Source organism: Echinops telfairi, unplaced genomic scaffold (assembly GCF_000313985.2).
Source record: "Echinops telfairi isolate 266 unplaced genomic scaffold, ASM31398v2 ScPeMD7_23;HRSCAF=83, whole genome shotgun sequence".
NCBI lineage: Eukaryota > Metazoa > Chordata > Mammalia > Afrosoricida > Tenrecidae > Echinops > Echinops telfairi.
Window position 1 is genome coordinate 8,646,784 of NW_022103920.1, and position 15,296 is coordinate 8,662,079.

Genomic DNA, 15,296 nt, shown 5'->3' on the forward strand with positions numbered 1-15,296 from the left:
CGCTCTGCAGGAGAAAGACTGGCCTTTCTACTCCCTTTCTACAGTCTCAGAAGCTCACAGGGGGTCACTATGAGTCGGCGTGGACTCAATGGCAGTGAGGTTTGGGTTTGACCTTTACCTCTAGGGCCTCCCATTCTCTTTAGTGATCTCTCACCCAGTTTCTCTCTCCAGTCATCCACATCCCAGGACACCCCACCCCACACTCTTCCAGTGCCGAGGGTACCTGCTCCCCTTCACGGCCCACTTCTCTCTGGTCCATCTGGGTGGGATCTGGGAGGACGAGTGAGCAGCTTTTTGAGGATGGCACTTAGCTCTCAGTAGATGGAGCCAGGAACATGAGTCAGGAGCTAGGGTGACCCTCTCGTGACTCGGCCCCTGCCCTTACAGATATGTCACCCTGCTTTCCTCTCGCTGCCAGGTCCACGATCTTACAGGTTGGTCCTGAATCTACAACCGGGGGACAGCTGATTTAGCAGAAAACTACCAAAACATTTAGTGTTGATGTGTCTGTCTGTATACAGTGCAATGTGACACTGGGGTGGGTGCTAGACAAAAGGTCAGTGGTTTGAACCTACCAGCTATAATGTGGGAGAAAGATGAGGCAGGCTGCTTCCTTCAAGACAACAATGTTGGAAACCCCACTGCGAGAGTCCACTCCAGCCCACAGGATCTCTGTTTACCGTTGGTTGTTTTATGAACAGGCAGTCTTGGGAAAAACACAAATGTGGATAATGATGGTCTTAACTCAGGTATTAAGTGTACCTTGTGAGATGCGCCTGTGGGGTGACCATCAAGATGATTTGTGACTCAACAGAGTTGAACTCAGGAGAGCTGCCCCATAGGTTTCCTGCTCACCAATGCAGACCATGCGTCTTGCCCTCACAGCCCCGGGCCAGGTTCCGACCACCAGCACGTTGGTCAGCACTGAGCGCTCAGCCATTGCACCATCGGGACTCCTTTTCCTGTCCCGGGACCCCTTGCTCGTCATAAGATTCTCAGTGGCTAACTTTTCCACAGTGACCCACCTGTTTCTTCTCCCTTAACCGGTCTGAGCCTGGAAGCTCCCCTGAAACCTGTTGGTATTTTAAATACCCGAAACCTAGCTTTCTACATCACAGCAACACAGGAGTCCCCGCACCGTCCCATGCCCCAGAACAACGAAGGACAGAACTGGGTCTCAAATCACAAAAACAAAGCAAAGCTTCACTGCTTTCCCGCTGATGCCAAGCCATAGTGACCTACAGGACAGGGCAGAGCTGCCCCTGTGGGCTCTCGAGACTGTAACGCTTTACAGGAGTCAAAAGCCCCATCTCCTGCTGGTGGTTTCGAACTGCTGCTGGCCTTGCAGTTGGCAGTCCAGTGCATGACCAGTACACCACCAGGGCTCCTTGGAGACTCTCGGTCGTGGTTTAAAAGAACAACGTCCAGCAAGTCTCTCCCAGCAGCTTTTACTTAAAGTTACCTTTCAGAGCCCAGCGCCCGACCTCTGTTCAGAGAGAAACCACTCATCAACTATGTATGGTTCTGAAACGATGGCCCTTTCAGCCTCTCCCCAGTGTGATGCTCGTTTTAGACAATCTATTTGTAATCTTATTTTAGACTCTGCTTGATAGATTTAAGCAGGGATGAACAGAATTTTTAAAATATATATATATTCAGACTAATGAAAATAAATTTGAGAAACCTGAAGTTTACCATTTGTTTTGTCTTGAACCCCACCTGCAGCCCCACCCCTCTTAGGGATGCTTAAGGAACCTTTTGATGTGTGGCTGTCTTCAACCATGGCCCAGGGTGGTGGTGGTGGTGGTGATGGTGGTGTGAGTGGGGAGTCGGGGTGGGGGGTGGGGAAGTGGGGGGGCTCAGTTTGAAAGGGGTGATTCCTTTAAGACCAGATGAGTTGCTTGGCTTTCTGGTGGCTTCGTGTTCTTCTTCAAGGTCTTCTTCAGCGTGGACATCCCAAACCCGGGAGTCCCCTCTAGTCTTGTTCTTGTTCAGTGCTGTGCGGCTGGTTCTGACTCACAGCAGAACAGAGCGTGGCCGGTCCTGCGCGTCCTCACAGTGGTTCTTATGTGTGAGCCCATCGTTGCAGCCACTGTGTCCACCCATCTTGTCCAGGGCCCTCCTCTTTTCGGCTGACCTTCCACTCTCCCAAGGACAATGTCCTTCTCCAGGCCAGCCCCTCCTGTAGCCTTAGTGACTCACTACACGGACAGGGAGCCCCGTGCCGTGGAAGGTCCCGTGCTTCCTTCCACAGCCATTCCAGGAAACACCGAGGGACAGAGTGACCATTCTCTTAGTTTCAGTGTTTATGTGAATTGGCTTTCTGAACCCAGAGCCCCTGTCCTGAGTCGGCTCTGACTCACAGCCACCTGATGGTACCCGCTGTGGTTCAGTGGTTAAAGAGCTGGACTACTAATTGAGAGGCCGGCTGTTCGTCGTGCCCGTCGCTGGCTCTGCAGGAGAGAGCTGAGGCAGTCTGCTTCTGTAGGGATGACAGCCTTGTGACCCGCAGGGGCAGTTCTACCTGTCCTGTGAGGGTCGCTGTGTGTCGGAATGCACTCGATGGCTGTGGGTGGCTTCCAGAAAAAGTCCCAAACTCCAAATGTGCACAGAAGTCCGAGCCATGGATTCCCCGTGGTGAGGGAGGAAGTGGGGCTGGAGTCACAGAGGAGGCAATGCTGGAGTGGGTCCTGGAAGGAGAACTCAGACTGACGTCAGCAGAAGGGAGGAGAAAGGCTTTCTGGGTGGAGGGTCCTGGAAGGAGAACTCAGACTGACGTCAGCAGAAGGGAGGAGAAAGGCTTTCTGGGTGGAGGCTGGCAGAGCAAGGGCTGCAGGTGTTGAGCCGTTGCTAAGAGGTGCAGGGACTGCTTGGACGTCCAGGGTGGCTGGGAGGCCAGTCTGGTGGCAGAGTGGAAGAGAAGACCATGAACCTGACTTCGGAGCACAGAACACTCAGAAGGTCTTATGCCTTCACTCTCTGATTACGTTGTTGTTGTTTATTCTAGCAACTTCTGCTGATCGCTTTTATCGAATAGACAGATCTCAGGTAAGTCCTGGGTGTCAATGTGGCGAGTTCCCATACTGCTTTTGTTTCTTTAACTTAAAAAAAAAAAAAAAGATTTATTTTGGAACAGTTTTATTGAGACATAATCTATATAACATGTAATTCAATAGTTCCATCCTATCGAGAGGAGTTGTGCAATCATTACTACAAGCAATTTTAGAACATTTTCTTCTTTCTTGGACTCCTTGGGATTTATTAGTTCCCCCACCGCCCCCAGCCTCCTCTGCCATGCTTTCAAGGGACCATGAAATCCAGTGACTGTCTCTATGGATTCACCCACCCTGGGTCTCTGACACCGGAAAACATACAGAGCGAAACAGAAACAAAATGGCTAACAGCAATAGCAACATAAAATAAGAGATGGAACCTCAGTCGAAAAGAAAGCAGAGTGTTGGAAAGTAGATGCTTTAAAATGGGCCCTAAGGGAGCTCAGCTGGTGAGGGGTTACATCTGCCGTGATCCCCTTCCCAGCCAACACTGTGTGGTAGCAAAACAGTCCGCATCCCTGGTCTCTGTTCATCGGGGATTCATCCCAAGTCTCACTCCTGACGCAGTTCCCCTTCACTTTTGTGTTGTTGTTGTTCCTATTTTTTCCCCCATGTGGAAACAGCTATACATTATGGAATGACATTTCCAGCCTGCCCTTGAACCCTTGATCTCTTATGCTCGTCTCTAGATTCAAGATGATGTAGCTTGATCTTGGAAACCAGACTAGAAACATAGGTAGGCTTGTAAACACTGTCACCAACCTGCCCTTCAGCTGCCCGCCACCCCCACCCTCATGCTGGTTCTTTAACCCACACCCATACCTTGCTGGTTCTAGTCATCAAGTACGAGAGCACAGGTGCGTGTCAGGGTGAATAGGGTCACTTTATCACCACTCAGCGATCAGTAACGAGAAGGAGATGGTTGCACCCCATGCTGACATGTGTCCCCAAAAGCCTCCTGTAAAAGAACAAAAGGGTGCCATGTTGAACCTAAGTATTAGACCGGTTGCTCACCTGACCCTTAGCCTGCCCGATCCTGGGGCCGAGTCCAGGTGGTCTCGCACAGGTGCGCACCGTATTGTGTGTGCGGTGCTGCTTCTCCCAAACCTTGGTGGAGAAGTAAGATCACCTTTGGTGATAACCGAATGACTTCCAGGTCAAGTAGGAATTCTGAACTAACAGGGACTCACTCAGCTGTCCTCCGTGCCCACCTATTGGCACAGAGCAGTGTCAGAGAGGGGCTGGCCATTGGTCACACCCTCACAATGCACCTTGGTCAACAGACAGGCCCCAGAATTCCAGTCTTCCTCAAGACCAGCAGTGCTTTGCTGCACGATCCCTCGGAGGGTGGACCCTGCCAGTGCTCGGACGGCCTGCTTTCCGTTTCCTTCCGTAGGAACACTTGCACTTCGTGATGGAGATTTCCCAAGATGAGATTTTCATCCTGGACCCAGATATGGTGGTGCCCCAGCAGGCAGGCACGCCTCCGGGGATGCCCGACCTGGTGGTGGAGCAGGCCTCGGGGTGAGTGAACGGTTCTTTGCTGGTGTGGGGGGACAGCCGGGCCTGGCTTGGCCGTGATGCCCGCGGGCCCTCGGGTCATTCCAGAAGACACCTTGTTGTGCTTCCTTACGGCGGCCGGCGTGATGGTGAGGAAGCACTTGTTCCACTCAGATTTGCATCTTGCCTGAGATCACTTTACCCACCACACCCACGCTTCTAACAAACCCAGGAAACACCACCACTCACCTTTGTGCGTATGTGTCTGTAGACCTAAGGCCCTCTCCACCGCGTTGTTTCCGATTCATAGCAACCCTGTGGGAGAGCGCAGAACTTCCCCACTGGGTTTCTAAGGCTGTAGGAGCAAACTACCTCGTCTCGCTCCCTTGGAGTGACCGGGGAGCTCAAACCACTGACCTTTTGGTTAGCCACCTGAACCCCAAACTCCCTGCCATCACTCAGTTACCACCAGAGCCCTCGTGTATGTCTGTAGCCACCATGCCCAACTTGGCATTTGCTTTTCTCCCTTCCTTTTGCTCCTCTTCCATTTCCTCCTCCTGTTGGCAAGCAGCCTGGCATGTCTAGCATGCATAACCCTTGTTACTACTTTTTCTGAGCGAAACATTGTGCTAAATGCCTTTCCTGTAGTGACTGGTGACTTACCTGTTTCTGTCTAAGTGGCTGACACCTGGTAGACACTAAGTATTAACATTATCAAAAACACTATGGCACCATTATTCCTCACCTACAGTGCAGATTTTACCCTATTTGCATCCCAAATCCACACAGGTGTACTGAGGCTGACCGTGGAAATAAAGATTTCCAGAGAAATGTGAGATGGGTGCACCCCAATAGCACAGTCTGGTTCACCTATTCCACCCGAACCAGCCCCTTCACTTGAAGTAGCTCCTCTCCGGGTTTACCCCAATTCATTCACTTCTCCGACTAACGCTTGCTTTTTCTGAGTTTCCCTCTCGCTGCCAGGGTCACCTGTGGCTTGGGCTGAGCTGGGGGTTGCCTGGAGCAGTTCTTTCCCTGTGCTTAGGGTGGCAGAGATGCCAGGGTTGCCTGGCAGGCAGGGGCAGGTGACCAGGCACAGGAGTGGCCTGCTGGAACCTTGGATGTCACAGAGGTGGCAGAAAAGGTCAGTTCCCGGGCTGTGTGCATGAAATCCAACCTGAGGCTCTCGAGGAAAGTGAGCGTGGGAATGCACCTTGCTTGTTAGGAAGTCTCAGGTGCGAGGGTGTGCGTGTACCCTCCCCCAGCAGCCCTGGGCTCCAGTGAGCCCACCTGTGTTAGTCCGGGTAGAATAGAGAAACAGATTCATGGACACACATATGTGTGTAAGAAAGAGGTTTACATACAAGAGCAGTTGTATATTGAGAAAACATCCCAGCCCAGTCCAGATCAAGTCCATAAATCCGTGATTAGCCCATATGACTGATACCGATCTGTGAAGCCCTCTTCAGACTCACCACATGGAAGATCACAGGCCAATGGGTGCAAAGCCAGTGGTGGTAAAAGCATCTCAGCGCTGGCAGGGGTCTCCATGGGGCTGCTCCAGCACCCAGGGCTGCATCAGGGTAGGTCCATGTGGCTTCTCCTCAGGGATGTCTGGCAGGAAGTGAGCAGAGAGAGTGAAGTGTCTCCCGCCTCCAAGGAGGAAAAGCCAGATTTCCCAGAATTCGTAGAAGAAAGCTATGCCCACACAGAGGCCTCATTGGCTGTGATCTGATTGACAGACTAGACTCCACCCCTCCACTCTTAATCTTCTCAAGTCACAGATTGACACCAGATTATGTAACTCCTACACCACCCTACCCCTTGATTGGATGAGGTGATCCTGGGCTGACAGATGGAATGCACACTTGGGGGGACCACACCCCAAATGGACCTTAGAGATGAGGAGGGCGAGACGTAAACTTGCTTACTCTGGACCCATCTTTGGGAAAACCACCGGTTAGAAAAGGGCATCTCATTTGGCCAGAGCCAGGGCGATCGAGGGACCCCCTCCATGAGATGGACTGACACAGTAGCCTCAACAGTGGGCTCAGGCACGCCAACAGTTGGGGGGCTGGCACGGGGCCTAGCAATATTTCTCTCTGTGGCATGCAACCAGGATTTGGAGCTAGCAAGGGCAACCCCGCCATCACCTTTGCAAGCTAGGCCTAGCCTCTGTCCTCCCAACCAGTCCCTTTGTGTCAAACAGTGACAGAAGAAGTTACCTCTGTTTTCACTCCAAAGATAGAATCGCCTGAAAATCCACCAGGACAAGAGTCACTCGTTTTCTGATCCCGCCTCTGTGGCCCGCTCGCTCGGGCAGTCACACGGGGCGGGAAGGCTGAGGGTGCCCACGGTCGCAGCTGCGCTTCTGTGCCAGGCTCCCTTTCTCCTTCACTCATCTCACACGGCCGATGCGTCACCGCACCTTGGCATGCGGGTTTCTCCTCTGTGAAAGGGGCAGAATCGGCACGCAGCCCGCCGTTTGGCAGCCTCCCAGGGGAAGCAGTGAGCAGAGCGCTCGTGGTAAACAGGCAGGCATCGCCGTCAGTCTCCTCTCCAGAGGCAGGAGGCTCCTTGAGGAAGGGTGGGGTGTGTCCTCTGGATAAGTGTGGACACTCACCTGCCGGGTGCCCATCTTCCTCCCTCTCAGGATGTCCGACTGGTGGAACCCTGCCCTGCGGAAGCGTATGCTGAGCGACAGCGGGCTGGGGATGGTGACCCCGAGATACGAGGACTGCGATGGGAAGGATGTGAGCCACCCGCGCGCACTTCAGTAAGGGCCCTCTACTCTTCCCCCGAGCCCCCTGTCTGATGCTGTGAGTGGACCCCACCCAGAGCACAAACCATCGGGAAGGTTCTCAAGCTGGCCATGTCTGTGTCACTGGGGGGCTGGGGGGACGGACACTCTTTGTACATTGCTTGCGAGTGACCACCCCGAGCTCCATCAGGAGCTTCACCTCCCACGCCGCTTGCTTGGAAGCCAACAGGGAGCTGAAACTCGTCAACCTCCCCAGCGTTTTCTCTCCTGGAGCGCCGTGTTTACCAGATGTCCCGAGGAGGTTGTCTTAGGATGAAGACCAAGCATGATGGGGATCGTGGAGGGTTTGGAAATGGACACAAGGTTTTTCATATATGTGGACATGCTTCCTTGCCAGGCTAGCTCTGTTTCGTTCATCTTAAGACCTGAGCCCCTGAATTCAGCCTCAGTTCCATCATTTTGGCTATTGTGCTAAATATACATGTAACAAAGGATTGGCTGTCACAATGTTCTTTGTGTGTACAGTTTAATAATATTATGATCATCATGCTACACAACCATCCCAATGATCCATTTCCAAACTTTTCCATCGCTCCTAACAGAAACGCAGTGTCTCTTTAGCAAGGACTCCCATTTCCTCCAACCCTAAGCAACCACTATTAAACTTCAAAGTTCTGCCTACACCTGCCTGGTCTAGATTTCTAGATGTTTCGTCCAAGTAGAGCCACGTAGTATCTGTCCTTCCATAAGATGATGTTTCCAGGTTCATCCGTGTGGTAGCTTCTATCAGGATTCCAATTCTCTTCAGGGCGGAGTGATACTGCACAGTAGGGCCGGACCACCTTGTGTGTGTCCAGTCATCTGTTGATGGACATTCCAACTGTTTCCACCTTTGGGCTCTTGGGATGAGTGTTGGTGTGAATGCTGGTGGGCAGATTTCGGTTGGAGTTCTGGCGGCGCTCAGTTCAGTGCAGGATTGCCACGTGGTGCTGTTGGCTGGTGTGGAATCAGAGGGGTATGCTCTGTCTGGGTAAACAGTGTGCTGTTCATTGCTGGATGCGGAGAGTCGGTGGGCTTCTTCCTGAGGGCTGGCCACGGCCCGGGTGTAGGATATCGGCGCTGAGCAGTCCTCTGTCCTGTCTCCCCCCCCTCCCTCCCATCCCAGCAGATCAGATTCTACAAGCCGTCTGTGGTCAAAGCCATACTCACTCAAGTGAAGTATGTTGGAAACCTAGTCCCATGCCTGGCTTTTACCCCATGACACCTATAACGATATTAAGGATTAAGGTCGAGTATTACGTAAACCAAACCAAACCAAACTCACTGCCATCAAGTCGATGTTGACTCATAACGGCTAGGTTGCTAACTATTAAGTAGTCTTCCCAGGCGTCACGAATCACCTTGCTACTTTGTATGGTGGCCAAGGGCTTAAAACCCCACAAGAAAACCCCATTTTATGTTTTGTTTGGGTTCTCTCATCCTTTCAGGAAGTCATCTGAGTTTTCGATTGATTGTCAGTTGGCAACTGTCGGTCTATCTCAGTGGTTCTCACCCTTCTCATGCCGCGACCCTTTCAGACAGTTCCTCGTGTTGTGGTGACCCCCAACCATCAAATTGCTTTTGTCGCTACTTCATAACTGTAATTTTGCTACTGTTATGAATGGGGCGACCCCTGTGAAAGGGTCATTCGTCCCCCAAAGGGTTCGAGACCCACAGGTTGAGAACCACTGGTCTACCTGGTGGCTCTTTCAACGACCTTGAGCGTTAGCCATTATATCACAGGTGAGTACATTGAGACACCGAAGTTAGAGATGGTCTTAGGTCACTCAGACAGCATGAAACTTAATTGTGGTTGGAATCCAGGCCCAGTGGACTTGCGACACCAGGTTTTCTTCACTACACTTTCTTCAGAAGGGACATTGCAAAGTATTAAGTCACGGACATTTGGCAATGTCCAGAGACTGTTCCTATTTCTTTAGTATTTGTAACGGGGCAGATTCTATACTATATAACATATACATATACATAGGAAGACACGCTGGTGGTGTAGTGGGCTGCTAACCATGCATTGAGCTGCTAACCACAAGGTCAGCAGTTTGGATCCCCCAGACGCTCTTCTGGAGAAAGGTGAGGTTGTAAGGGTCTACAGTCTTGGAAACCCAAAGGGAACTACTACTTTATCCTGTGGGGGTCAGAGCCCATTCAACGGCAGGGGGTTTTGTTTTTATTTTTTTGATGTATGTGTGTAGTCATTATGTGTTAGCCTGGCGTCTGCATGGTCGACAGTTTGAAACCACCAGCAGCTCCTCAGAGAAAGACTGGGCTTTCTACTCCTGTCAACAGTTAACAGTCTCAGAAACCCACAGGGGTCACTGTCAGTCAGAACTGACTCGATGGCAGTGAGTTTGTTTAGGCGTGCACGGGTGCATGCATATGTGTGTGTGATCTGTGTGTCTCTGTGTGTAATATATATATGTATATGTATATATATGTGTATATGTATATATATGTGTGTGTGTGTATATATATATATATTCAGAAGGAGCCCCGGGCATAGTGGTTATGTGTTGGGCTGCAATTCCGAAGGTCAGCAGTTCGAAACCACTAGCTAGTTCCTCTGGAGAATGATGGGGCTTTCTACTCTGATAAAGACTTACCGTCTCGGGGACCCAAAGGGGCAGTTCTATCCTGTTCCATAGGGTCCCCTGGTCCCTGTCCCCCTCTGTGGAGCAGGCCATGTGTGTCATTTCAGTTGGGCCCAGTGTTGCCAAACTTACCTTCCCCCCAGCAGTATCAGGTCACTTATAAACAAAAGGAGCCTGAAAAATCACTGTCATGGTTTAGGTACAATTGGCACCTGTTGCTTTTAGCTTTAAAACCCAAGACAGCTTGGAGTCGGGGAAAGGTCCTGCCTAGCATTCTTCTCACATGGAAAATAGCCCGCCAAACCCAATTAAATCAAAAGCGAAATTTTAAATGCTTTGCGCCGACAACCCTCTTTGCCAGAGTTTGCAGAACACCGTGACACACGGAGGACAACATGTAGCCCCCCATCCATTTATCGAGGGGAAATCAATTCCACGGAGATCAGCAAAGCATTCAATTGGACTCACTGGGGACAGAATCCCAAGGGTAAAGGGCCAGAGAGGAGACAAAGCAAAAACTAAAGAGAAGGATGGAAAACCAATCGCCAGGAGAATGAAAGCAAACAAAATAGACGATGCACCAAAAATAGCAGCAGTAAACGAATCATCGGTTCTCTGAAAAGGGAAACAAGCGAGACCACATTCTGTGAATGGGGCGCCGAAGGAAGACAGCCCAGGCTTGCCCATGCCCACCCTTCCTCCAGGGCCTCCTTCCAGCTCTGCCCGAGACTGCCTGTCCTCGTCCCCAACTGCCCAGCCCCACCCCTGGTTTCCTGAGTGCTTCCTCAGCAGGCCCCCCTTTCCTTTCTCATTCCCTCCAACCTCATGGAGCATGAGAGGGGATCAAGAAACAGGCGGTGGTAGTCGGGCGTCATCCGGGGAGCTGGTTCCCTTTCTAGGAAAGCCCCATGCAGATACAGCGCGTCCTTCTTCGAGAACCACGTGGTGAGGTGTGGTCTCACAGGGGCCACTGTGTGCTGAGATGTAAAACTGGCCCCACCCGGGAGCCCTGGTGGTGTCGTGGCTCTATGTTGGGTTGCCAACTCCAAGGTCAGCAGTTTGAAACCACCAGCTGCTCCTTGGGCGAGAGATCGGGTTTTCTATTCTTGTAAAGAGTTACAGTCTCAGAAATCCACGGGAGCCTGTCCTGCCCTGTCCTGCAGGGTCGCTATGAGTGGGCATCAACTCGATGACCACGAGGGTTTGGTGGCATCTGCAGTGCTGACCCATCATCTCAAGAGGACAACCCTGAGCCCTTTTCTCCTTCCAGAACCTCAGACGTTCTGGGCTGAGGGGAGGAGCACCTTTCTCTGTGGGACATTATGCGACCACCTGAATGGCCTAGAAAGGGTGATTGTGCTGATCGCCAAAGCTGCAGGTTCCCAACAGGAAGACAGACCCTTGGGCAGCATGTGGTCAGGAGGATTTCCTCCAGGGCGTCACATTCAGATAAGAGAGAGAGAATTAATCTTCTTAGTGGGTGCAAGTTTTACAGAGCCTACATCCTTGAAGTGTCACCGGTGCTGTGAGGCTAGAGAGAGCCCCTGGCATCTGGATCACTCAGATAGTTGGGGCCCAGCCTCAGGTACCTCAGACTGCTCTCAGCCTTGTTCTCCCTGGCTAACACTCACACTGGAGGAACCGCAAGAGCGCTCCCTCTGAGCTTCTGTCGTCCTTTCTCCCTGCCTTCCCGCAGGCTCGTGTTGCCCGTTGGAACCAAGCCCACAAAAATACTCCGTCCCTTGATGTGTGTCAACTATTTCATGAGAGATTTGTCTCTGGTCTGTTTGGCCTGTGGATAATCTTTCCTCAAACAGTCATGGCCGCAGAGGCTGTAAACTGCTGGAGGGAATCAGAGTTAGATCCACATGCCCACGCTCAGAGTCCCAGAGAAGCACTCCCAGTGCACCAGATCGTATTTTGAGCCACGTGACACCGTTTTAAAAAATTACCCAGTTCAGTGTGTTTCCCTATTAAAGATGGGCCTGGCATGAAAGGCTGCTGGAACATTCTGGACTCCCATTTCCATGAGGTCTACGTTTCAGCCAGTGATTCAGCCTTAGGAGCTCGTGTTCCTACCAGCCGCCCTCTGTGTTCATTGTTAAAGATGGCGGCCCTCCTGCTCACCAGTCCAGAGGATGGTGAGTGTGAGAAGCAGCAGGCTGTATCCTTTCTTAAAGCACGTGAGTTACTTGGCACCATACATGCTGTAAGGCTTGTTGGTTGGGTGGAAGAGTATTGCATGAGGAAACGGGACTCGATCCAACTCAAATGGATGTGTCTGCTTCTGTGGCTGTCGTAGACCCAGTGTGCATCGCTTGTAGTAAAGCCATGCCTCCAATGGTAAAGAGTTTTGTTCGGCTGCAGAGCCCAGAGATATGTTTCAGACATCAGTGTACAGTTGAATCTCGAATCCACATAGTAAAGAGCCCCAAGCCCCTGACTCAGAACACTGTTGATAGTTCACAAGGAAGGAAGCAGAGATGACTGAGGAGGGCTCTAGGAAGTTTTAGGCCATCGGCTGACAAGCCCAACACTAGGGCCCGTGGAGTGGGATCGTAGTAGCCGCTAGAAACCAGTCTTCTCTCTATGGGTTATGTAGGTGACGTCTGGGGATTTCGTTCCTGGAGGAAGTCTTGGACGCTCTTTGAGAGGAGAGGAAGATGGCCTGGCACAGAGAGTTTGTGGATGGAGTCTGAAGATTTTTCTCCACCCTCAGGACTCACGTGAGGTTGCAACCTGGGAAGGCCAGGACTCAGTGTGCAGAAAGACTGGTGTCCCCAGCAGGCTGGGTATGGTAGGAAGGGACTCTCAGGAACTCAGTGGAGTGTTCTGCTGAAACAAAAAGACAAAAGAGAGTTCTCCTGTCACTCAGACAGCATGTCTGCCTTAGGACACAGTGCTTTGTGACAAAACCAGCCCGAAGTCATCTGACACTGGGGTGAAGGATGGCTCTGTTCCCTTGAAGGTCAGTGCAAGTCTTGGGTCTAGTCTGTAAGGATGGTGCATTTCTGTGGGAATGGTGGTGCAGGAGGTGGGGCTTGAGTGCTGAAGCTGCCTTTGACCGCTCTCAGTACGTGAAGGTACTGCGCAGCCAAACTCTGGGGTTTTTCTGAAGGACTGGGGGTAACAACTTATCCTGAAATGACATTCATTTGGTAAACAGACTAAAACAAAAACAAAACTGACTATCAATGAATCAATTCTGACTCATTGGACAGAGTAGAACTGCCCCTGTGGGTCTCTGAGACTGTAAAAGTTCATGGACGCAGACAGCCTCACTTTGTTCCCTCAGAGCATGCAGTGGTTTCAAACAGCTGGTCTTGTGCTCAACAGCCCAACATACAACCCCACTGTGCCACTGGAATGGCCACATCCAAGCTTGCACACATAGGCATGGATATAAGGGGTGGCCTATAGTGCTGTTGGGTGCACTTGAGTTGACACATAGCAACTATGTGTGACAGAGTAGACCAACCCCATCGCATTGCCTAGACTGTTATCTTTTCAGAAGCAGCATATCAGGTCTTTCTTCCCCAGGGGGGAGCTTGAAGGGGGGGTTTCTACCCGCGAACCTTTCAGTTAACAGCTAAGTGTGTAACCATTGCACCACTGGGGCTCCTTACCACTCTATTCATTCTAGAAAATGATGTGCATTCTTCTCCTCGAGCTATTTCTATTGCTTTGGTCATTTCCTTTCCTCTTGACTCCCCTTGAGTGCTTACAAGCTATGTCTTGCCAAATGCCCTGTCCTTGGACACACAAGCATTAGAAGAGGCAGGCACCTTTCCTAGCCTGTTTCCCAGCCCAAGTCTCGAATATGCACGCCCTTCCCTGAGCGGGGAGGAGGGAGGTGATGTCTGAGAGGGTCACTGTGTCATCTGAAGTCTCTTGACTCTGCCCGATTTTCTCCTTCTGTGCCTGACAGCGGCTTCAAAAGGTCTTAGTTGCCAATCACCCAAACGAGGACTTGTGTGCAAGCCCTAACCCAGGGGCCACAGCACCACCAGATGGATCCATGCAGCCCATCCCGATTCATGATCCACACTATTGGAGGGGGGGGGGGGGTCTTCCACATGAGCTTCGTGCAATGAGCGCTACCCTGTGGTGGCTGTCAGGTCACCTGTCCTTGGTCTTAGCCAAAAGGTTGACACTCAATCTCTCGTGTCATCTGTGTCCACCATCCAGAGCTTCGTGTTGCGGCCTGTGCTTCAGGAACCACAAAGGAAAAGTGTCCTTGTTCACAGAACGTCAGGTCCACCTCTGTGTCCAGCGGCCCTGCCAGCCACGACTCCAGGAGCCACACAGGCAAAACCGGAGGCTCGTCTTCTTCCAGAGGGTGCTGCCAGCTCTCTGTGGCATGGCTCCTTGAGCTGGGGTTAACAATAACACATCTTTTCTGTTTCTTCCCATTTTGGAAATTGGACCAGCCACGCTATTGCCCACACTGATGTAGATCATGTGAGCCCTGATACTCTTCCTGTCTGCAGCCCTGTGCTACTGTGTCCAACAGCCAGTGTGGTTGGGTTTTCTTTTTCATTTCTCCTCCAAAATGCTAGGTGGCGCTCCAAGTTGCCTCCTGCTTGAGAGACCAAATTGAGAGACCAAAAGGCCCGTGGCCAAATGGCCCTGTTGAACCAACGTGTGAAGAACTTGTCCACCAGGCCAGCTCTCTTTCCGTTGGTTCTTCCCACAGCTCCACTGCCCATTCCTGCCCACTCCTCCTTAGCGGTCTATCCACTACCCACTGATGTCACAGAAATGCTGTCTGACCCCTGTCTTAATGAAGTTCGTAGGGTGAGCGGTAGGTGGCAATCCCATTTCAAACTCGGAGGCTACTCAGGGGACAGCACAGGGATTAAGGGGGGATCAGATTGTACACACGGATGGCAGCACAGCGGTGTGCTCTAAAACCCAGCTATAACTGAGAACAGGGACTTTGTGATTCTATAAAACAATCAAGAGATCTCAAGAGGGTGCTATTGGCGTGTGCATTGGGGCTGCAGAGTCTCAGCAGGGGGTTAAGAGAGTGAGGGGAATCCCTGGGATTTGATAGCAAACGAAGAGCTCGCTGAGCAGACCCTATCGTGTTTGGAGTTTGGGAATCCACGTCCTCACCTCCACACAGCGCTCATCCCTCCCTCTCTCCACCCTCTCCCTCTTTCCGCTCCGCTGGGCCCCAGGCACCCCGGTTGGTGGTGAATGTTACCTTTCAGGCAGCTTGGCATCGCCCCGCAGGGGTCCATGACCACTTGAACAGCGCGTGTTTGTCCCGCTCCGTTCTCAGTGCCACTCTGTGCCCCTGCTGCCACTTTCATCTCCCTCGCTCTCATTCTC

General features: G+C 51.7%; 1 protein-coding gene across 1 annotated transcript in view; it reads left to right on the forward strand.

The window, feature by feature from the left end:
* The window catches only part of DGKI (diacylglycerol kinase iota), a 270,647-nt gene that overhangs the window by 188,178 nt on the left and 67,173 nt on the right, over positions 1 to 15,296 (forward strand). Inside the window, 3 exon segments of the mRNA XM_045288847.1 lie at positions 2,959 to 3,048; positions 4,450 to 4,577; positions 7,207 to 7,329. Of these exon segments, the coding sequence (XP_045144782.1) occupies positions 2,959 to 3,048; positions 4,450 to 4,577; positions 7,207 to 7,329 (341 nt within the window).